The sequence below is a fragment of the Thalassophryne amazonica genome, chromosome 4 (assembly GCF_902500255.1).
Source record: "Thalassophryne amazonica chromosome 4, fThaAma1.1, whole genome shotgun sequence".
Classification (NCBI taxonomy): Eukaryota; Metazoa; Chordata; class Actinopteri; order Batrachoidiformes; family Batrachoididae; genus Thalassophryne; species Thalassophryne amazonica.
In genome coordinates this window covers 44966027-44991239 of record NC_047106.1, presented here as the reverse complement: position 1 = coordinate 44991239, position 25213 = coordinate 44966027, and the positions used below count along the sequence as shown (strand labels likewise).

The 25213-nt window shown below is 40.9% G+C and overlaps 1 protein-coding gene across 1 annotated transcript in view; it reads right to left on the bottom strand.

Annotated features, from left to right (window-relative positions):
• clcn2c (chloride channel 2c) overlaps positions 1-25213 on the bottom strand; it is a 382840-nt gene that overhangs the window by 172843 nt on the left and 184784 nt on the right. The window contains 5 exon segments of the mRNA XM_034167802.1: positions 2368-2452; positions 4188-4289; positions 17218-17302; positions 18552-18677; positions 19223-19301. Of these exon segments, the coding sequence (XP_034023693.1) occupies positions 2368-2452; positions 4188-4289; positions 17218-17302; positions 18552-18677; positions 19223-19301 (477 nt within the window).

Below are 25213 nucleotides of genomic sequence, written 5' to 3'. Positions count from 1 at the left end.
TAAATTTTCATTGTTCCGCAGATGATACCCAGCTTTATCTATCCATGAAGCCAGAGGACACACAGCAATTAGCTAAACTGCAGGATTGTCTTACAGACAAAGACATGGATGACCTCTAACTTCCTGCTTTTAAACTCATAAAACTGAAGTTATTGTACTTGGCCCCACAAATCTTAGAAACATGGTGTCTAACCAGATCCTTACTCTGGATGGCATTACCCTGACCTCTAGTAATACTGTGAGAAATCTTGGAGATATTTTTGATCAGGATATGTCATTCAATGCGCATATTAAACAAATATGTAGGACTGATTTTTTGCATTTACGCAATATCTCTAAAATTAGAAAGGTCTTGTCTCAGAGTGATGCTGAAAAACTAATTCATGCATTTATTTCCTCTAGGCTGGACTACTGTAATTCATTATTATCAGGTTGTCCTAAAAGTTCCCTGAAAAGCCTTCAGTTAATTCAAAATGCTGCAGCTAGAGTACTAACGGGGACTAGAAGGAGAGAGCATATCTCACCCATATTGGCCTCTTCATTGGCTTCCTGTTAATTCTAGAATAGAATTTAAAATTCTTCTTCTTACTTATAAGGTTTTGAATAATCAGGTCCCATCTTATCTTAGGGACCTCATAGTACCATATCACCCCAATAGAGCACTTCGCTCTCAGACTGCAGGCTTACTTGTAGTTCCTAGGGTTTGTAAGAGTAGAATGGGAGGCAGAGCCTTCAGCTTTCAGGCTCCTCTCCTGTGGAACCAGCTCCCATTCAGATCAGGGAGACAGACACCCTCTCTACTTTTAAGATTAGGCTTAAAACTTTCCTTTTGGCTAAAGCTTATAGTTAGGGCTGGATCAGGTGACCCTGAACCATCCCTTAGTTATGCTGCTATAGACTTAGACTGCTGGGGGGTTCCCATGATGCACTGAGTGTTTTTCTCTTTTTGCTCTGTATGCACCACTCTGCATTTAATCATTAGTGATTGATCTCTGCTCCCCTCCACAGCATGTCTTTTTCCTGGTTCTCTCTCTCAGCCCCAACCAGTCCTAGCAGGAGACTGCCCCTCCCTGAGCCTGGTTCTGCTGGAGGTTTCTTCCTGTTAAAAGGGAGTTTTTCCTTCCCACTGTTGCCAAGTGCTTGCTCACAGGGGGTCGTTTTGACCGTTGGGGTTTTACATAATTATTGTATGGCCTTGCCTTACAATATAAAGCACCTTGGGGCAACTGTTTGTTGTGATTTGGCGCTATATAAATAAAATTGATTGATTGATTGATAGTATTGAGATTTTTATTAATGAAATAAACCGGGGAGGGGGTCTGAGACATGCTTTGTCCCCTGTTTATAATGGGGTACTCAGGTCAAAGCAGTTTCAGTCTTTTGCTCATGGTAATGAGTCTTTCACGTCATCAGAAGAGTCGTCAAGGAAGCCATCAGGAGAGGGGTCTGTCCAATCATTAGGAGGGACAGCTGCCTGTCATTAGGAGGGTGCTAACTAGAGCACAATAGGTGCTAATTAGAGCTATTGTTTAGTCATTAGCCTATAGCAGTCTGCCTCTCGGTAGGAGGGGTCTGCTTAGGTTTAAAACTCCAGCTTTTGTGGCTTCTGTTTATTCTTCTCTACAAGAGTCAAGACAGAAGTCAGACTACCAGAGCAAGAATTTTAGCTGAGGAAGCTTCTGCGATTTGAAGCGAAACGTCCTCGCGTCAAGCAACCTAGTCCAGTCGAAGATTCAAGCTTCTCTACTATGGAAACCACCTGGACAACTGAGAGCCTACACAGAAACATTATAAATAAAATTTATTATTACCCTTGAGTAATTTCCTTTATAGAAATTCTCTGAACTGTGCACAAAACAAGACATTTAACTTAAGAATTTTAAGAAATGTTGATCAATATTTTTCACCAGATTAACTGGTTATTAAAAATGGTTAATTGCAGCCCTCATTGTAGCAGTCTAATATTATAGTTATGCCGATCAGCCGAAACCCACACACACCTGCAGTGATCTTATCCTGATTAAATTTCTCTTTAGAAACAATTTTGATTCATGATAAATTTGCATCCTTGCCTTACAGTACATTTTCCCACCTTCAATACATAAGACTTCAAAATATGCTTACATTTCTTTCTTTGATATCGTTCATGCTGCTATTTATTTGAACACATTTGTCCTTTGTTACACTGCTTTTTTAATCCTTCGGTTGTATTATTGCATTGTACAACTTACAACTTCTCAATTACTGCTACTATTGTAAAAAAACAAAAACAAAAACAAATCCACTGTCGGAATAAGTAAGGTAGCTCCTTAAACACTACGAGAAACTGTAAAAATATAGTAACTGGGGGTTTGGGCAGAGACCAACCTTGCCAGCCATAAATTGTCCAAAGCCGGGGGGAAATGTCAGTGTGGAAATGATTAAAGTGACCAAAGCTGGATATAGCAGGCGCCTGAACGAGAAAGAGAACAGACAGGAGAAAAAATAAAAATAAAGCATTTACAAAAATCTACTCAAATACATAAAATAATTTCGCAGTTAAATGAGCTCATTTTTGAATGCAGATTGTGACAATTTAAATTTTATGTTACAATCACCTTCACACTCCTGTAAACAATGCATTACACTAACCAAATACTTGCTTATACTGTTCTGTCAACAGCAGCGTGGTGGCTTAGTGCTTAGAACTGTTGCTTCCCAGCAAGAAGGTTGTGGGATCACATCCCATATATGGTCTTTCTGTGTGGAGTTTGCATGTTGTTCCCGTGTTTGCATGGATTCCCTACAGGTGGTCCAGCTTCCGCCCACTTCCAAAGACATGCAGGTTAGGTGAATTAAAAACTTTAAATTGATCACAGGTGTGCATGTGAATGTGTTTTTTGGTCTGTATGTGGCCCTGCTACAGACTGGCGTCCCATCCAGGGTGTTACCTGCCTCAAGCCCTGTGACTGCTGTGTATGAGTTTTTAAGTGTTTGAGGGGAGCACGTGGTATGATGCTTGTGTTACAGGCTGATAGACCAATTTTATTTTGGTATAGCTTTATTATGTATATGGAGAATCAGCTGGGAAGTGTTGTGGTGAAAGGCCGGAGTAGTAAGACTTGGCCTTATCCTTTCTTGTTATGACTCATGTTTTGCTCTCTAGAGAACTGTTATTAGTGTGCTGCTATATGAGACTTTGTTTTAACTGACCAAAACAATCTAAAGCGGTTTTTGCCTGGTATACAATTCATGTGGACAGTTGGAGTTATACAATTTTACCATTACACGTCTAATATTTATCGCACAAGATAAGAAATTTCTGTATAAATGAGACATGAAAGCAGCTACTCATAAAACACACCTTATGTACCACCATCACTCAAGACAAAAAATGAGAGAAAATGACCAGACTTCAACATCTTTCCTTTTTTCCCCAATCTGTGATTTTTGCTCTGTGACAAAGTGGATCTGTCATATTTAAATAAATGGTAAATGAACTGCATTTATATAGCGCTTTTCCATCTGCATCAGATGCTCAAAGCACTTTACACATCAATACGTGACATTTACCCCGATGTGAGGCTGCTGCCATGCAAGGCGCCCACTACACACCAGGAGCAACTACGGGATTAAGGACCTTGCCAAAGGACCCTTAGTGATTTTCCAGTCAGGCTGGGATTTGATCCAAGGATCCTCTGGTCTCAAGCCCAACGCTTAACCACTAGACCATCACCTCCCCTAATTTACATTTACATCTGCTTCACCTTTCATTTCTCTTTTTGGGGTGGTTTTCATGGGTGTGCTCTGTGTATGATAAAGCAGAGCAGGTACACTGAACTGTCACGTTATTTAATTTTTTTTAATCTGCATGCTAAAGATAATACACAATGAGGGAACAGTGGATAAATGCCGACATAAAAACGATCACATGATCTTTAACGGCTCCTTTTCCACTGGATCCTTGGGAATAGTTTTTGTCAGTGATTTTGTTCCTGTCCAAATGCGCCAGTCAATTTTACTGACTGTGCACTCTTGTGTCAGTAAAGAATCTGCTGCATTTTAAATTCTGTAACAAGCCATAGGAATCACCTCAGGATATAATAATTCCATGTGAACAGACAAGTCAGTAAGATCATGTGGAACAGGGGTTTTCTGCAGTTTATCTCAAGAATGAAGACAGTCATTTGGAACTGTTCTAGACTCACTTTTTCATGAGGAATCTGTTGATGACCTTCTGTTTCCTGATAAACTGGACAATCAGGCGGTTAAAGTAGACAAACAAAGCACCACCAAACCCACTGGCAATACTGTAGAAAAGGAAAGACAGAAACAAAACATGAGAAAGAGCTGGAACAACTCCCAATCTGCAATAAACGCACAGATCTATCAAGGAAAAAGCCAAACCAAATTCAGGAATGCTGCAATTTGTGATTGCTGAAGGTAAAAACACTCAAGTTCAACAATAAAGTGGAAAGGCATTACATACGAACCACAAATGCATGATGCATCATTTCATTGCTGATATTACAATGCAGTGCCAGTCAAAAGTGTGTCAAAAACCTTCAACACTCATAAGATCATTTTAAAGTGCTGGTGTTTGAGTAACACTGGGGAAGCTTGTGTTAAATTGAGGATAAACAAGTCAACACACAGAAAGCACAAGAGTGAACAAAATTATGTTTGTTCTGTATGGCAATGTGAGAAATGGCATCAAATATTTAACACTTCACATAATTTGCTGACAGGTAGGGATGGGTACTGATAAGATTTTATCGATATCAATACCATTATCGATTCTGCTTATCAATCCGATTCCTTATTGCTACCGCTTGTGAATTTTCTGTGTACTAAAAGTAGGCTTTACAGTTTTCTACTGTATGTCAACATTTTAAATTGGTCACTGGATCAAAAAAAAAAAAAAAAAAAAAAAAAAAAAAATCACCAAAGCAGCAGATTGAAGCATTGCTTCATTGGTTCTAGGTTCAAAGCAAACCTGCGCTGCAGAAACGGTTGATTGCAGAGCCGCTGCAGGGTCTGTAATCAATGTAGAGAAATGATCATTTTCCTGACAAACACCACCAAAAACAATGGCCACTCTGAAGGATCGATAAGGGAATTGTTAAGCAAAAAGGCTATTGATATCGGTGGATCGAATCGAAAGGAACCGGTTCCTGATACCCATCACTAATGACAGGCTACAAATATTTCAGAATGATGAGCTACAACAGGGGTGAGAGTATGAAGTACAGAGTGCTTCATACCCGGTACTTCTTGCCCAACAAGACCAAACTTGCCAAAGGTCAATCATAGGGGAAAAGGTCATGTCTGCCCATCTGTGTGATTTGCAACCAGATTTGAACCAAATGTGAAACACAGTTGAGATGATTCCAGAAATGCACTGAAAAGGTCAGCTAGAGATCAATAATTTGGGAGCAAATCTCAATCATTGCTGTAGAATGTTGCATTTTGAATTGTCCTCAGCATCATTCAGTTTCATACAAATGTGCACCAATACTAGATAGAAAAGAATGAAAGATGGAAAGATAAGCAAAATGGAAAGTGAGTGAACGAAAAGATGTAAAGAGAAAATACGAGTTGCAGGGGAAACAGTTTAGATGCAAAAGCAGGAAAATAAAAACTTGAAACTCACTGATCATTGATTTGGATTTGACTCAACATCCAAAACAAGTTGGGCCCCAACATTATATGTGGCACATAGAACAAATCCAAACGAAGGCATGTCTAACTCCATTTTCCTATTTAGAGAGCACATTTATTTATTTATTTAACCTTTATTTATCCAGGTTAGTCCCATTGAGATTGTGACCTCTTTTGCAAGGGAGACCTGGACAATTATAAAGTTTCCAATTCACCTAAACTGCATGTCTTCAAACATGGAAAGAAACTGGAGCACCCGGAGGAAACCCACGCAAACACGAGGAGAACATGTAAACTTGACACAACGGCCACAGGTGGGAATCACACCCATGACCTTATTGCTATGAGGCAAAGTGCTAACTACTAACCCACCATGCGGAACATAATCCAAGCACAAAGTAACGTGATGCCAAAGGTTGTATTTTGTCACTTAATCTTAGGTATGTTTTGGGCATGACATGAATTACACTGGATTTTCATCTATCATTCCTTTTAAGAGCTGGAGTGCACCAGGAGCCACTGTCATTTTGAAAGCTAACTTAAGTGACTTGAGGTTTTCTGGCCAAATTCGAATCCGAGCCGATGCATCACAGTGTGACTGGAGAGCTCCTTGAGGTGAAGCAGTGAAATAGGTGAAGTTTTGTATTTTTTTTTCGGTTACTGCTTAGCTTCATTTCATGTAATGTTTGTGTTCGATCAAACTCTGTTGCACACACAAGCAAAGTGCACATGCACTGTTAACCTGCTTATGTAAGGCGCATCTGAATACTGCACCTTATTAATACCAAACCAACGCCACACTGGACTGCGCCTGACCTAAATTCATTTTTAGACCAACACATCCATGGGTGCTCAAGTGAGTGCGATGCTCATCACCATTTACAAGACATGGGCCCTGGACTGAGCAGCTGGTGTTGCTTCATGCAGATATACAGAGTCAGATGAAAATATACCATCTATGGTGGCAATAAATAAAAGACGAAATACAGGAAATGGAAAATGAAAAAGGGAATTACAGCTCAGAAATGAAGAAAGAATAAAGACAAAGGTTATATGTGGGGAAAAGCAACAAGACAAAGCAAAGGAAGAGGGTTACATAAGCACGCATTTAAACAGCACAATGGGTGTCCTCCTTATGGCAGTTAGAGGTAAACAGAGGTCTACAGAGAAAGACCAGGCTCCAACAGCTCTGCAGACACTTACACACTGGTAAAAATAATGTTACTTTCCTGCATTATTAATTCCCACCTGCAGAGTGGGAGCAATAGCAACAGACTCCGTCCATTTGCAAACGTGTGTCCAGCTGTTCATGTGTCTATGGCCTTCGCAGAGTGATTTGTTAGCACAAAACCGTTGGAGACCAAAGATATTTGGGATACAGGCTCATCTTACTGCCCACTTGTGCATGGTCATAGAACGCCAACCTTGACCTACTTTATCTGCTCTATTGGGGTGATATGGTACTATGAGGTCCCTAAGATAAGATGGGACCTGATTATTCAAAACCTTATAAGTAAGAAGAAGAATTTTAAATTCTATTCTAGAATTAACAGGAAGCCAATGAAAAGAAGCCAATATGGGTGAGATATGCTCTCTCCTTCTAGTCCCTGTCAGTACTCTAGCTGCAGCATTTTGAATTAACTGAAGGCTTTTCAGGGAACTTTTAGGACAACCTGACAATAATGAATTACAATAGTCCAGCCTAGAGGAAATAAATGCATGAATTAGTTTTTCAGCATCACTCTGAGACAAGACCTTACTAATTTTAGACATATTGCGCAAATGCAAAAAAGCAGTCCTACATATTTGTTTAATATGCGCATTGAATGACATATCCTGATCAAAAATGACTCCAAGATTTCTCACAGTATTACTAGAGGTCAGGGTAATGCCATCCAGAGTAAGGACACCATGTTAGACACCATGTTTCTAAGATTTGTGGGGCCAAGTACAATAACTTCAGTTTTATGAGTTTAAAAGCAGGAAGTTAGAGGTCATCCATGTCTTTATGTCTGTAAGACAATCCTGCAGTTTAGCTAATTGCTGTGTGTCCTCTGGCTTCATGGATAGATAAAGCTGGGTATCATCTGCGGAACAATGAAAATTTAAGCAATGCCGTCTAATAATACTGCCTAAGGGAAGCATGTATAAAGTGAATAAAATTGGTCCTAGCACAGAACCTTGTGGAACTCCATAATTAACCTTAGTCTGTGAAGAAGATTCCCCATTTACATAAACAGATTGTAATCTATTAGATAAATATGATTCAAACCACCGCAGCGCAGTGCCTTTAATACCTATGACATGCTCTAATCTCTGTAATAAAATTTTATGGTCAACAATATCAAAAGCAGCACTGAGGTCTAACAGAACAAGCACAGAGATGAGTCCACTGTCTGAGGCCATAAGAAGATCATTTGTAACCTTCACTAATGCTGTTTCTGTACTATGATGAATTCTAAACCCTGACTGAAACTCTTCACATAGACCATTCCTCTGCAGATGATCAGTTAGCTGTTTTACAACTACCCTTTCAAGAATTTTTGAGAGAAAAGGAAGGTTGGAGATTGGCCTATAATTAGCTAAGATAGCTGGGTCAAGTGATGGCTTTTTAAGTAATGGTTTAATTACTGCCACCTTAAAAGCCTGTGGTACATAGCCAACTAATAAAGATAGATTGATCATATTTAAGATCGAAGCATTAATTAATGGTAGGGCTTCCTTGAGCAGCCTGGTAGGAATGGGGTCTAAGACATGTTGATGGTTTGGAGGAAGTAACTAATGAAAATAACTCAGAACAATGGGAGAGAGAGTCTAACCAAATACCGGCATCACTGAAAGCAGCCAAAGAGAATGATATGTCTTTGGGATGGTTATGAGTAATTTTTTCTCTAATAGTTAAAATTTTATTAGCAAAGAAAGTCATGAAGTCATTACTAGTTAAAAGAATACTCAGCTCAATAGAGCTCTGACTCTGTCAGCCTGGCTACAGTGCTGAAAAGAAACCTGGGGTTGTTCTTATTTTCTTCAATTAGTGATGAGTAGAAAGATGTCCTAGCTTTACGGAGGGCTTTTTTATAGAGCAACAGACTTTTTCCAGGCTAAGTGAAGATCTTCTAAATTAGTGAGACACCATTTCCTCTCCAACTTACGGGTTATCTGCTTTAAGCTGCGAGTTTGTGAGTTATACCACGGAGTCAGGCACTTCTGATTTATTGCTCTCTTTTTCAGAGGAGCTACAGCATCCAAAGTTGTCCTCAATGAGGATATAAAACTATTGACGAGATAATCTATCTCACTCTCAGAGTTTAGGTAGCTACTCTGCCCTGTGTTGGTATATGGCATTGGAGGACATAAAGAAGGAATCATATCCTTAAACCTAGTTACAGCGCTTTCTGAAAGACTTCTACTGTAATGAAACTTATTCCCCACTGCTGGGTAGTCCATCAGAGTAAATGTAAATGTTATTAAGAAATGATGAGACAGAAGGGGGCTTTCAGGGAATACTGTTAAGTCTTCAATTTCCATACCATAAGTCAGAACAAGATCTAAGGTATGATTAAAGTGGTGGGTGGACTCATTTACATTTTGAGCAAAGCCAATCGAGTCTAACAATAGATTAAATGCAGTGTTGAGGCTGTCATTCTCAAAAGGTCCGAAAATTCACAGAGAAACTCACAGTAACGACCAGGTGGACGATAGATAACAACAAATAAAACTGGTTTTTGGGACTTCCAATTTGGATGGACAAAACTAAGAGTCAAGCTTTCAAATGAATTAAAGCTCTGTCTGGGTTTTTGATTAATTAATAAGCTGGAGTGGAAGATTGCTGCTAATCCTCCGCCTCGGCCCGTGCTACGAGCGTTCTGGCAGTTAGTGTGACTTGGGGGTGTTGACTCATTTAAACTAACATATTCATCCTGCTGTAACCAGGTTTCTGTAAGGCAGAATAAATCAATATGTTGATCCATTATTATATCATTTGCTAACAGGGACTTAGAAGAGAGAGATCTAATGTTTAACAGACCACATTTAACTGTTTTAGTCTGTGGTGCAGTTGAAGGTGCTATATTATTTTTTCTTTTTGAATTTTTATGCTTAAATAGATTTTTGCTGGTTATTGGTGGTCTGAGAGCAGGCACCGTCTCTACGGGGATGGGGTAATGAGGGGATGGCAGGGGGAGAGAAGCTGCAGAGAGGTGTGTAAGACTACAACTCTGCTTCCTGGTCCCAACCCTGGATAGTCACGTTTGGAGGATTTAAGAAAATTGGCCAGATTTCTAGAAATGAGAGCTGCTCCATCCAAAGTGGGATGGATGCCATCTCTCCTAACAAGACCAGGTTTTCCCCAGAAGCTTTGCCAATTAATTTATGAATTTATAAATTTTTGGACACCACTCAGAGAGCCAGCAATTCAAGGAGAACATGCAGCTAAACATGTCACTCCCGGCCCAATTGGGGAGGGGCCCAGAGAAAACTACAGAGTCCGACATTGTTTTTGCAAAGTTACACACCAATTCAATATTAATTTTAGTGACCTCCGATTGGCGAAACCGGGTGTCATTACTGCCGATGTGAATTAGAATCTTACCAAATTTACGCTTAGCCTTAGCCAGCAGTTTCAAATTTCCTTCAATGTCGCCTGCTCTGGCCCCCGGAAGACAATTGACTATGGCTGCTGGTGTCGCTAACTTCACATTTCTAAAAACAGAGTCGCCAATAACCAGAGTTTGTTCCTCGGCGGGTGTGTCGCCGAGTGGGGAAAAACGGTTAGAGATGTGAACGGGTTGGCGGTGTACACGGGGCTTCTGTTTAGGACTACGCTTCCTCCTCACAGTCACCCAGTTGGCCTGCTTTCGAGGCTGCTCGGGATCTGCTGGAGTGGAACTAACGGCGGCTAAGCTACCTTGGTCCGCACCGACTACAGGGGCCTGGCTAGCTGTAGGATTTTCCAAGGTGCGGAGCCGAGTCTCCGATTCGCCCAGCCTGGCCTCCAAAGCTATGAATAAGCTACACTTATTACAAGTACCATTACTGCTAAAGGAGGCCGAGGAATAACTAAACATTTCACACCCAGAGCAGAAAAGTGCGGGAGAGACAGGAGAAGCCACCATGCTAAACCGGCTAAGAGCTAGTAGCTGCGCTAAGCTAGCGGATTCCTAAAAACACACAAAGTGAATAATGTGTAAATAATTTAGAGGTGATTCAGCAGAGGGAGTGCTTTAGTTAAGGCACGTGAAGATTACAGTGTGAAACAAATCATTATCTAGTTAACTAGATCAATCTAACTGCGCAGATTAAACAGCTAACAGATACAGCAAAACACCGCTGTGCTCCGGAACAGGAAGTGATACAATACCGTAGTGAGAGCCACCCACCAGTAGAGGCAGCCATTCTAGTGGTGGAGTGATAAACACTGAACTTTAAATTTCCCTGACAGAGGTAGTACTTTGATAATGACTGTTAATTAACAGCCCTCACAACTATACTGCAGTTAACTGTTCAATTTTACACTCACTGGCCACTTTATCCGGTATACCTTAGACCCATAGTTGTCAAACTATGGTACACGTACAACTGTTGCTACACTGTGTCACCGGGATTTTTCTTTTATAAAGAAAAAAAAAAAGACATAAGATAAACTGTACTGATCTCACAGAGGAGAAATTCAGATGTTACATCAGCTCTTGAGAAAACACACAGGGTGGGTGCAAGTAGAGGAAAACGTTCATCAAACAGCATGTGCAAGATAAGCAATAATAATAATACTTGTAACAGTACAAGACATAAGAAATGAGGCAGATTTTATATATATATATATATATATATATATATATATACACACACAACCCCTGGCAAAAATTATGGAATCACCGGCCTCGGAGGATGTTCATTCAGTTATTTAATTTTGTAGCAAAAAAGCAGATCACAGACATGACACAAAACTAAAGTAATTTCAAATGGCAACTTTCTGGCTTTAAGAAACACTATAAGAAATCAAGAAAAAAAGATTGTGGCAGTCAATAACGGTTACTTTTTTAGACCAAGCAGAGGAAAAAAATATGGACTCACTCAATTCTGAGGAATAAATTATGGAATCACCCTGTAAATTTTCATCCCCAAAACTAACACCTGCATCAAATCACATCTGCTTGTTAGTCTGCATCTAAAAAGGAGTGATCACACCTTGGAGAGCTGTTGCACCAAGTGGACTGACATGAATCATGGCTCCAACACGAGAGATGTCAGTTGAAACAAAGGAGAGGATTATCAAACTCTTAAAAGAGGGTAAATCATCACGCAATGTTGCAAAAGATGTTGGTTGTTCACAGTCAGGTGTGTCTAAACTCTGGACCAAATACAAACAACATGGGAAGGTTGTTAAAGGCAAACATACTGGTAGACCAAGGAAGACATAAAAGCGTCAAGACAGAAAACTTAAAGCAATATGTCTCAAAAATTGAAAATACACAACAAAACAAAGGAGGAACGAATGGGAGGAAACTGGAGTCAACGTCTGTCACTGAACTGTAAGAAACCGCCTAATGGAAATGGGATTTACATACAGAAAAGCTAAATGAAAGCCATCATTAACACCTAAACAGAAAAAAACAAGGTTACAATGGGCTAAAGAAAAGCAATCGTGGACTGTGGATGACTGGATGAAAGTCATATTCAGTGATGAATCTCAAATCTGCATTGGGCAAGGTGATGATACTGGAACTTTTGTTTGGTGCCGTTCCAATGAGATTTATAAAGATGACTGCCTGAAGACAACATGTAAATTTCCACAGTCATTGATGATATGGGGCTGCATGTCATGTAAAGGCACTGGGGAGATGGCTGTCATTACATCATCAATAAATGCACAAGTTTACGGTGATATTTTGGACACTTTTCTGATGTTTAAGGATGATGAAATCATTTTTCAAGAAGATAATGCATCTTGCCATAGAGCAAAAACTGTGAAAACATTCCTTGCAAAAAGACACATAGGGTCAATTTCATGACATAGGGTTAATGTCAACGAGCAGATGTGATTTGATACAGGTGTTAGTTTTGGGGATGGAAATTTACAGGGTGATTCCATAATTTATTCCTCAGAATTGAGTGAGTCCATATTTTTTTCCTCTGCTTGGTCTAAAAAGCAACCGTTACTGACTGCCACAATCTTTTTTTCTTGATTTCTTATAGTGTTTCTTAAAGCCAGAAAGTTGCCATTTGAAATGACTTTAGTTTTGTGTCATGTCTGTGATCTGCTTTTTTTCTACAAAATTAAACAACAGAATGAACATCCTCCGAGGCCGGTGATTCCATAATTTTTGCCAGGGGTTGTGTGTATATATATATATATATATATATATATATATATATATATGCGCATATACACACATACATACACACCCATACACGCATACCCATATCTATACACATATACATATATATAAACATGATTGGGATTGAAAAGGAGATAGGAGCATTCCGATGGCTAAAAATACTAGTTGTAAACTCCCCCAAAACACACACACACCAGAAAACATTAACCACAAATTTTTAAGCACTGAAATTACATTTAAATTAGGTTTACATCTTATTTTGATTCCATTTCCTACCGATAAGACTCAGATGGATGTAAAACATGAATAAAAAGATGCAAGTTTCTTGAAGATTTAGTTTGTCAGTATTTCTGAAACTGAATTATTGTGTCGTTATTATGCAGACTAGAGTGTGGATACCCGAACCCTGCAGGACATGATGGGATGGGCTGGGTTCGGACAAATAGTTTGAAATAATACTCTGGTTCGGATCTAGTCACATCAGAACAAAGACACCGGGAGGTTCCACAAAAAGGAGAAAAGAAAAAGAAAGAAAGAGGAAAAAAAAGCCCACTTTTTGTTCTGAAGAAATACCGTCATGTATTTTTTTATACTGGAAAGCCACAGTTTTGAATGAAAATAGACTTTTTTTTTCCCCTCTCTATTTGGAAGAAACCTTATTTGGAAATACCACGACAGCGCTTTGCGCCCCTTCACACATAGTGCGAAGTTTGGATGAAGTGGTGCACATGACGCAGGAATCGTGTGCAAACCGTGTAATGTCGTCCCTGTCATCAACGCCTCGTACACCTGATGATATGCATGAACACCTAACACCGCTCACATGGCACTTAAAAAAATGTGTGGCCAGTCACAATCTTGGCATGACGACAGACTGTAGACAATCACTGTCATACTGCTGTGAAATCTGTCTAAGTTCCCCACGAGTGTGACTTTGCAAACACACACAGTGACACGTGGGTGTGTGCGCTCCACTCACGGGAAGCGTGGCTTGCGACAGAAGCAGCTGTGGCGATCTGTCATTCTGGACATTCCAGCTACACAACATTTACTGTGTTTGGACAGTTATGGACTAACAACTGTCCACTGTGAGGCGTGTGTGTCCGATTGCTGTACTTACGTGGACATAAATAAAAACATATCACCATGGTGGAAACAAGCTGCAGCAAGCGAGTGCGCACACGGAAAGGACACTGACAGCCCCCAGGTTGAAACCGACTGTCAGATCAGAACACACAGCGGGCAATCTGACCGTCATGTCACCCATGTGACCTCTGTTCCACATGATGCAGTGCCTGCGCTGTGGTGCATCGTCCACAAGACATGCGTGTCGGGCAGAACATGTGCATGGCCGATTGGACGCACCTGACAAGTAGATGTGGACATGATTACAGCACACTGCTTCTCATTCAGGTCATTTCATGACTGTATGTCTGTAACCATGGGTCAACACCAGAGGAACAGACAGATCATATTTCTATTGCTTGCTTGATAAATGTGGTGTTTTTATATGGTGTGGGATTTTAATTTTTTTTTGTAATACTTCCATGTCCTTCCTGATATGAGGCAGTGGCACGATGTGGTTCCACACGTACCAGCTGGTTTTTATTTCTTCCACATAAGCGGCGCCATGTGCTGCACCTGGCACTGTTCCTGCTTGACGAACACCAGCATGTGCACGAACTCTCGCACCGCGTTAGTGCATGCCTGCCTGTCGGCGTGATGTTTCGTGCGCCAATTTTTAACTGTTTCTCCGTTTTTGTCCAAACTTCGAACTGTGTGTGAAGGGGCTCTTAAAAAGAAGAAGAAAAGGTGAGTTTAGTTGATAAACGTACTAAAAAAAACGGAGTTTAAATTACACTTAAATTACATTGTACGTTCACCTATGATCGCCTTTTCAATAACTTAAACAAGCGCTTTGCACTTGTAACAAAAACATTAATTAGCTCTTAGCTTCCGATAGCTAAAGCAGTGTTTTGTTGTAAATATATAAATGATCTACTGGGGTTTCAAACGTTTCATTGCATGGTACATTCACCTTCCATATGATCATCTGTTCAGTGGCTGAAAAAAGCAGTTTACTTGCATTTTGTGCCGTTATAGTGGCATTAATTAGCTCATTAACTCTATTCCTACACAGATGTGCCTTATAAATGAATAATACAGCAAAGTGATAAATGTGACTTATACTCCGGAACAACATATACGAGGTCTATTAGAAAAGTATCCGACCTTATTTTTTTTAAAAACCATATGGCTTTGAATCACGTGTGATTGCGTCAGACAAGCTTGAACCCTCGTGCTCATGAGTGAGTTTTTTCATGCCTGTCGGTTGCGTCATTCGCCTGTGAGCAGGCTTTGAGTGAGGTGTGGTCCACCCCTCTCGGCGGATTTTTATTACGAATAAATGTCTGAACGATTTAGAGCTTTGCTGCATCAATTTTTTCCCTGAAACTGTGAGAGACCTCCAGGTGGACACCGGTCGAAAAATGAATATGGCTTTCAGGGACTATTTCATGGGGATTAAACAGATTAAGGAGTGTTACTGCCACTATAAGGAATGCCCACAACTCCTGAGAGCGCGGCACGCTCCCAGCCCCCATCGACAGGCTGACACCCCGCTGAAACAACCAGCTCATTTCCAACGTGAAGGCTTTGTTGATCCGGGACCTTGTCTGACTTTCACAAAAAGGCAGAAGATGTGGACATCAGCACTTTTTCAGCACATTCCACTGTTACAGGAGTTTTTTTTCATGGAAAGAAAAGCGGAGGGACGCGCCACGGAGCCGTTCATTACTCGGGACAAAACCACCTCGGTGTTGGTCTCACAGGACGGCTTTCAGGTGGATTTCAGACGGATTCTGGTTGCTTTCCAGTCGTGTGAATATCCGATTGTGATTGTGCATGAGCTGGACATGCCAGAACATGTCCTGTGAGGCTTCATCACGGCGTTTCTTTGCGCCGAGCGGCTGCAACCGGAATCCGTCTGAAATCCACCTGAAAGCTGTCCTGTGAGACCAACACTGAGGTGGTTTTGTCCCGCTTTTCTTTCCATGAAAAAAACTCCTGTAACGGTGGAATGTGCCGAAAAAGTGCTGATGTCCACATCGTCTGCCTTTTTGTGAAAGTCAGACGAGGTCCCGGATCAACAAAGCTTTCACGTTGGAAATGATCTGGTTGTTTCAGCGGGGTGTCAGCCTGTCGATGGGGGCAGGGAGCGCGCCGCGCTCTCAGGAGTTGTGGGCAGTCCTTAAAGTGGCAGTAACAGTCCTTAATCTGTATAATCCCCATAAAATCGTCCCTGAAAGCCATATTAATTTTTCGAACGGCGTCCACCTGGGGGTCTCTCACAGTTTCTGGAAAAAAACTGATGCAGCAAAGCTCCAAATCGTTCAGACATTTATTCGCAATAAAAATCCGCCGAGAGGGTGGACCACACCTCACTCAAAGCCTGCTCACAGGCGAATGACGCAACCGACAGGCATGAAAAAACTCATGCATGCGCACGAGGGTTCAAGCTTGTCTGACGCAATCACGTGATTCAAATCCATATGTTTTTTTTTTTTTAAATAATAAGGTTGGATACTTTTCTAATAGACCTCGTACATTCTTTTTCTCTTAAAGTGGCATTTTTTGACCAATGCGACATACTCTGGAAAATATGGCATATGTATAAGTCACAGTATTTTTTAATAGTTTAGATCCTGTGACCTATGATCTAGTGTGACATACTAAAAACCACATGTTCATTCATAATAATAATAATCATGAACACAAAAATAATAATTTCATGTTTTTTTTTTCCCCCTGAATCAATGCACTAAACAAGACACTCCAATAAAAGTGCACTTCACCAATGCACAAAAATCCCAAATTAACAGAACTGATTTCTTTAAAAAGACAAGAAAATCAAAGTAACTCTTGTTTTTAAGTGTAGTCTTTCATTCCATTTCCTTTATTTTTTTTTTTTACAAACTTCAAATCCATCCAAGGTTTTAAGCCTTCATGGAAGTATACACTCAAAAAAGTATCCGTTAATTTCCAAGTCTTCAATTACAAATTTGAAACAGTTAATGTGATGCCATTTAAAACACAATCCAAAAAAACAAAACAAAAAAAAAACATGCCCTGGTGTCAATGTTCTTTGAGTTATGAAATCGTTACCATATCCCCGCCATGAAACCATAATCATTTAAAATGAGAAATAAGTTATCAGAGACGTCAGTTTGCTAAGACTTACCCAATTACAGCGAATGCAGGAAGCTCCTGGAGATCAAAAGGAAAGTCAAGCCGGAAGCGCGTTTTAAAAAGGGCTGTGATAGTCTCTGGAGAGATTTAAAGAAGAAAAATATCGACATCATTAAAACAAGAAAATAGATGATGATGATGATGAAGAACACTTTTCCTACCTTGTGAGCATCAGCACCAGTTGAGGAAAATAGAATTTTAACAGCCTTCATTTAACAATAACCTGTCCTTTCTCTTTCATTTGCTGACCAACTTGTTTGCTTGAAGAGTTCTTACATTTCACATTTATGATGTTAAAAGCTTGAAAGCTTCAATGCATAGTCATATATGAATTAAATGAATTCACTGGCTTTGCTAGCTTCTGTGTACTATTCAAGGCACACAAATTCCCTCCACTACAAACTTCACTTTTAGAGAATCATAAACTTTTAGCTTATTTACCACCAAATCAATCTTCTTTGAAGCAGCTGTAGACATATGTTTGCATACACCCTCGCTGAAAACATTCACACTCTTTCCATTTTCCCCACACAGAATGCCTACTTCTTAAAATTTGCTACAAAATAGATTAATTCAGTTGTTCACCATGTCAGATTTTCAGTGTGTGAACACTTTACACCCACTAAGATTATTGGCTCTTTAAACATAAAAAATTCCAGACATTGACGTAATTACCTGTAAAAGCTTCTAAATGACCAATTGGTATTTAGGGGTTAAATGAGCGGCTGCATTCAAGAGTCTACGTGTAGAATGAGTGCAGTCTTGCATTTAAGAATAACAAAAAGTTTGAAATTACTAAGCTCAGGCTTCCTCTGCAAAATGACAGATTTTCACAACAGGGTAATTTATTTTATTTTTTTCCTGCCCTTAAATACAGAAAATGTAAAGCTGGTATGATAAGGAGTCGGGCTGGCAATATACAGACATGGGTTTGATTCCCAGTCATGTTACCTGCATGCATATTTGGACAAGACACTTCATCTGCACTGTCCCACTCCTCCCAGCTGTAAATGAGTATCAGCCTTCACTGGGGGAGTAACGTGTATCAGACTGGTGTCTGGTCCATTTCATGTTATAGAATCTGGTTCTATGCATCAGTGGAAATGGGTTAGGTCTTAGGTCTATAAGTCTTAAATGCAAGAAGACACTGGTTCAGTTTGATAAAAATGAAATATGTGCAGCAGGGGAAATGGTTTCAAAACATTTTTTAGCCAAGATGAATATAGTATATGGTTGCAACGGTATCCCACGTCAACACAAGGCGAAACCTGCTGCTGTGTCTTAATGTATTTTTAGTCTGGTTCTGGGCAGTGCAGTGCAACTTGCCTTCGTCTCTGTTCCATACAGCCAGCACTCTGAAGATGAAGGCACTGAAGGTGGCAGCAAAGAAACCTCTCCAGTAGTTCCTCACAGCAAAGAAGGTGGAAGTTACTTCAATACTGAACAAAACACCTGGAACAGACATACACAGACATACTTCATGAGCAGCGAGTTATCCTGCATGATCTGTTTGAGAATGACCCCCCCCCCCCACACACACACACAATTAGCCTGCGCAGTCAAGCTAACCACTTGGGATGCCTCAACTGCTAAGGTTGAATGTATACGCCACCATGACCTGCTTACGTGTGACCACATATGCCAACTATGGTTAGAATATCCTTTAATATGGCCCATCATTTGTCAAATGTGCCAAGACATCAAAATGTCATATCTGGAAAAACTAATTCCAAGAAAGCTTATCTCTTTATGCATGCAGAGAAAATCCAAGTGACCTCACAGGACCTCAGAGTGAAGGAAGAGAATCAGACGTGTCATTAGCAAACATGGCAAATTAAACACAATGGTCAGAGCAGTGCACGCTCCCAGTAATTACTAAAATCATCACGTCGTATAGCCTACTGCCATTCTGAAGGGATACCCAGTTACCATTACATACAGTAATACACACTGTTACTTTGTTGTGTGTGTTACCATGTTCTCATTTTGAGACTCACCTCCTATCGGAGCAGCGAAACAGCAGCCTACTCCCACAGCACAGGCTGCTGCCAGCATCTCAATGTTCCTCGACTCATTCTGAAAGGCACAACCATACACGCAAATGATTACAACAGTCATTTTCTTAAAGCGGTCTCCCATTCCTGACTTTTTGGCCCCAATTTCAAAATTGAGGAAATTGGGCTCGATTTTTTTATTATTTTTTTTTTTTAGAACCAGTGGGCAAAATTTCTATAACCCACTGTACTACATTATATCCACTTACATAAGAGTGTAAGCAAATACTGCTGAATACACCAGAATATGTACAATTCCCACTGCATGATTGTTTTTTTGGCATGTGCAAAATTCTACTTCTGCATTTTCCCAGACACTTTTTCAAAATGCTAAAATGTTTCTGGTAATCTCAAAATGTCTTCTGCAGGATCAGGATGTGGCTTCTCCCCACACCGGTAGGTCCCAATTACTGCATACTGTCCCACTCATCCACTTTCACATCATTTTACCCCCTGATCTGGACCAGATAAATCTGACTATTCAAGTTCTGTTGATCATAAGTGAATCCAAAGTCACAATTTGTATCTCCGCCAACGAAGTTGGAGGAGGTTATGCACACTCTCACGGGCGCTACTAGCTTAGCTTATGACAAGCTATAAGTGGACGCTCTCATTTTGGCCGAACTTCTAGCCAGTTTCTGGGTATACTGTGTTAGTACGCGCCTGCAGCCGATGTGCTTGATGAATTCCTGCGCAAAAAGTAGTTCCCAGATAACTGATATATTCCTGTGAGATAATGAGTATATCTCATCTACATTAATTCTAAAATTTACCAGTAATAAAATTACAAAGATAACTGAAGTTTCAAGAGTGGCCATAATAAATATTTAAGAAACTTAAAAGTTTATGAGCATTGTAAACATTGACACAATGGAGTTTGATGTGGAAGAGTTCAGAAAGACATGATTGGAATGGTTTGATTACCACTGACAGTTGGCGATGAAAGACTTGGGTGTTAACTTTGTGTTAAAGTCAGAACAAGAAGCTGCACTGAAAGAGATCTATCTGGGACAAAGAGACATTCTGTGTTGTTGCTCCAACGAGAGTGGCACGCTGAGCAGGGCGGCAAAAGTAGTCCAGCGAGCTCAATCTGTGGGTGCGAGCTATCCCACAATGCCAAAATAGCAGAGATGTCGGTCCAATGAGAGCGGCACTCTGAGCAGCGTGGAGGTTATGTTATCACTCTTGTTTGTTTATTTGTGAACAGCCTGGAGCCCATAATTTTTTATGAAAATTTATATCCTGATAGGCAAGTAATTATTCAGTTTTCAAGGTCATAGATCAAAGGGCAAAATCAGAAAAATCTTGGAAAAATCCCTATTTAACATTGAACGAATTTTCAAAAAATTCTTAACCGTCAAAAAGATCAAATCGCTTTCATATTTGATATGATTTCATATTTCATATTCTATTTCATATTTCCTTGTGTAGGATGGAATGACAAAGTTTAATCCCAGATCTGATCCAGATTACAGATTTTTTTGCCCATTTAAATTTAACACTGAAAACTTATTTAATATATATTTTGCATTATATCTTAATGAAACGTGCCCCAATCACACTCATATTTGAAAGTGAGGTGCAGACTGGCACTCACTATCACCTGATAAAGTTTGATCTGGATCCACAATGTGGATTTTGTGGACATTTTTCATCTGCGTCTGATCCATATTGCGCATTTAGCAGATATTTGATTTTAGCATTGAAAACTCCATTTGACCTACATTTTGTATATTTTAGCTTGTGAAAAGCCACTTCTAACAGGACTTTAACCTTGAAAATTTTTCCAAGGTAAAAATTTGTGGAATTGGAAGTTGGTGGAGGTTTGTGCTCTATGAGCACAGTGCTCCAGATATGTTTAAAACTTTCATATTGCTCACAGTGTTATGCCAGGCTACTTTTCCCACAGATTAAAGTAGTTTCCTGGCCACAGCTGGTTATTCACTTATTTTTCTTTTTTTTTTGGGGGGGGGGGGGGGGGGGGGGGGCTAAAATGCACATAAATCAGGTATCAAATATCAGCAATGACAGTCCACACTTATCAAAACTGAAAATGTCTAGAGTGCAAGCACATACATTCCACCATAGCAGTTGCTTATATTTTGAGATGAAATACCCAAATTAAACCTGACAACTTATGCACATGTAACTGACAAATATCATGCATCAAAAAAATTCAAATTATCTCCTCCTGAAGACCTTGGACCAGAATCATTTTCTTGACTGCACACCTTCACATTGTGTATGACCACTGTGTGAAATTTTACTGAAGGCCACGAAAAGTTTTAGGAGTTGCACTTTACACTAATTGGCAGACAACACAACAGAATTAGATAAATTAATACATCACAGCACTATAAACCTTCATAACCCACTGACAGTGTATTTCAAGAGAAGATGGTTGTGTTCCACCATCAAAGAGTCTCTACCAGGGGTCACTGGCCCTGCATGTTTTACAACTTTCCCTGCTCCACCCACTTCTAATTGACCAAGACATCTGTGCTCAGCCAATCAAGCACAAGGCAACAACAGACTTGACTAATCGGGTGGCTGCAGCAGATAGACATGGGAAACGTACAGGGCAGGAGCGGGGCTGGTGACCTATGGTCTACACCCTGAACAGTCACATCTCCAGTTTTGGGGACCACTGCATTAATTGTACTGCTTAAATTATGGTAGCATGCAAGTAATTAATGAACCACTACACAAACTGGCATGTAAAATATGAACACAATAACCAACTATACTGACACCTCATTGGTCACTACACAGTCACCAACATTACACTGAGATCACATCAAGTGGTTGTTTAATTAAAAACTGAAATAAAAAAATATTGAACCAGTTTGCCCACAGCACTCCTCCCCTCCCCCTGCCCGCCCAACCACACCCACCTCTTAACATCTTTAAAGTGAAAGATGACAAAACTGTGCTGACTGCAGGGTACAGAATTACCGTGTATTATGGAACAACGTGCAGTGATTTACAGTTTAGAGTGCATGTGACAGTACAGTCTTACAAACCTGCAGTTTATACACATGCATAGTATCTCTGACATGCACAAATACAACAGGGACGTCAGAGCAACAACCAAAATATGACTTAATTTACAATTTTGCTCTTTTCCTTTCGGCTGCTCCCGTTAGGGGTCGCCACAGCAGATCAATCGTTTCCATCTCACCCTGTCCTCTGTATCTTCCTCTGTCACGCCAACCACCTGCATGTCCTCCCTCAGCACATCCATAGAACTCCTCTTTGGCCTCCCTCTTCTCCTCCTGCCTGGTGGCTCCATCCTCAGCATCCTTCTCCCTATATACCCTGAGACCCTCCTCTGCACATGTCCAAACCATCTCAATCTCGCCTCTGACTTTGTCTCCAAACCGTCCCACCTGAGCTGTCCCTCTGATATGTTCATTCGTAATCTTGTCCATTCTCGTCACTCTCAAACAGAATCTCAACATCTTCAGCTCTGCCACCGCCAGCTGCGTCTCCTGTCTTTTTGTTAGTGCCACCGTCTCTAAACCATACAACATAGCTGGTCTCATTACTGTCTTGTAATCTTTCCCCTTCACTCTTGTTGATATTCTTCAGTCACAAATCACTCCTTTATCACTAATTTACAATTTTGCTATGATGACTAAAATAATCAAATGCTAATCAATGTTCAACCTCATATTTTGTGTAGTTAAGAATACAATCAACTGTATCCCAAAGGAAATTATTTTGCCCGAGTACCTTAATGGCAACAGTAAACAATGTTTTCTTTAAGACATTTGCACAAGATGTTCAACAATATTGCACATAACTCTGAGTAACTGAATAACTCTGTTCATTATGTATTCATTCTGCAGAAGGGGAGGAATTATACAGTCTGATTGCCACAGGTAGGAAAGACCTCGTCCCTGTAGTGTTCTGTGGTGCACCACGGTGGTCTCAGTGTGTGGCTGAAGGTGCTCTGACAGGTTCTCGGTGTGCCATACGGGGGGTGGGAGGTGCTGTCCTGGATCCTCCTCAAGATCCTCCTCTCTGATACCTCTACCACAGACTGTAACTCAACCCCTAGGACAGAGCCAGCTCTCCTGATGAGCTTGAGTCTTTTTGTGTCTGTGGTGGGCACAGCTAACCAAAAAGTTAGTTTTGATAACCGCTAATCAGCTAACTTTTATAACGCTAAACTGATAAACCACTAAAAGATTTAGCGGAAGCTACAGCTAACCGATAACTGCTAACTTTCAGTATTGTCTCAGGTACACTCTCAGCTACTGACAAGCTGGTTTTGAGTTTTAGGGCCCTGTCCCACTGGGGACTGAATTGAGTACACAAATTGCGGGTGTTCGTTGTCGTCCGCAACAAAAATGGCCAAAAATGACAAATGTCCCAGTATGAATTACGGATATATTAATAATATATAGCGAATATATGATGAACAATCACGGTTATATAACGCATGTAGTGAGGAAACTGATCCGACACATTGAGATTATCACGGCAGTATGAATGCATTGCGCACGTGTTGCGTGTGCACGGCATCTGCATTGCGGTCATAAAAGAAGAGCACTCAGGCCGTTGGCATCACTATTCCCACTAACAATACAGCCTCTGGAGCATTTGCTGGACTGGACAAGTTGATCACAGAGTCAATGTTCATTTTGTCATGCGAGGGTTAACTGTTCATGAGTTTGGGGAGCGGGAGGGGGAAACCACTTTGGTGTGAGACAGTGTTTTTTCTTTTTTTTTTGAGAGTGTCACAGAAAACAGACTTCAACGTGAGTTGTGGCAAAACAGCAACTCTTCCTTTTGTTGGTGTTAAATAAAAGTCCTGGATTGCAGCAGCTACGTCTTTGTGCATGTACACAGCCGGACTGGCACTGACTGGCGGGTATGTCACTTTCTGCCACATATAATACTTTGGGTTTATGTGACGTGTTTGTTATGCATTCACAGATTGTCTGCAAATCAGCTGCAAAGCAGATGTAATAAAAACGCTTTATTCGTGGCCAATCCGTATGCATTCGCTACAACATATTTTAGTTTGTGATGTGGACATGATAGGCACAATATATATTCAAACACTCTGGACCTCCCCCCTCTCACTGCTGCCCTCCCCACTCCCCCTGTTGCCCTCTCAGTCCAAGAGAAGGACGTGAGGAGACATTTCAAAAGGCTGAATCCATGCAAGGCCCAGGCCCAGACTGTCTCTCCTGCCACCCTGAGACACTGCGCTGATGAGCTGGCCCCAGTCTTCACGGGGATCTTTAACACCTCCCTGGAGTCATGCCATGTTCCAGTCTGTTTCAAGTCCTCAATCATAGCTCCAGTCCCCAAGAAACCACGCGTCACTGGACTTAATGACTACAGGCCTGTGGCTCTCACGTCTGTAGTCATGAAGACCTTCGAACGCCTGGTTTTATCCCACCTGAAGTCCATCACAGACCCCCTCCTGGACCCCCTGCAGTTTGCCTACAGAGCCAACAGGTCTGTAGATGATGCCATAAACCTGGCCCTGCACTCCATCCTGCAGCACCTGGACTCCCCAGGAACCTACGTTAGGATCCTGTTTGTGGACTTCAGCTCTGCATTCAACACCATCCTTCCAGCTTTGCTCCAGGACAAGCTTTCTCTGCTCCACGTGCCCAACTCCACCTGCAGATGGATCACAGACTTCCTGACGGACCGGAGTCAGCATGTGAGGCTGGGAAAAAATGTCTCGAACACTCGGGCTCTCAGCACAGGATCTCCACAGGGCTGTGTCCTTTCCCCTCTGCTCTTCTCCCTCTACACTAACTGCTGCACCTCCAGCCATGACTCTGTAAAGCTCATCAAGTTTGCGGACTACACCACCCTCATCTGACTCATTTCGGATGGGGATGAGTCTGCCTACAGGAGGGAGGTGGACCGGCTGGTGACCTGGTACAGCAGGAACAACTTGGAGCT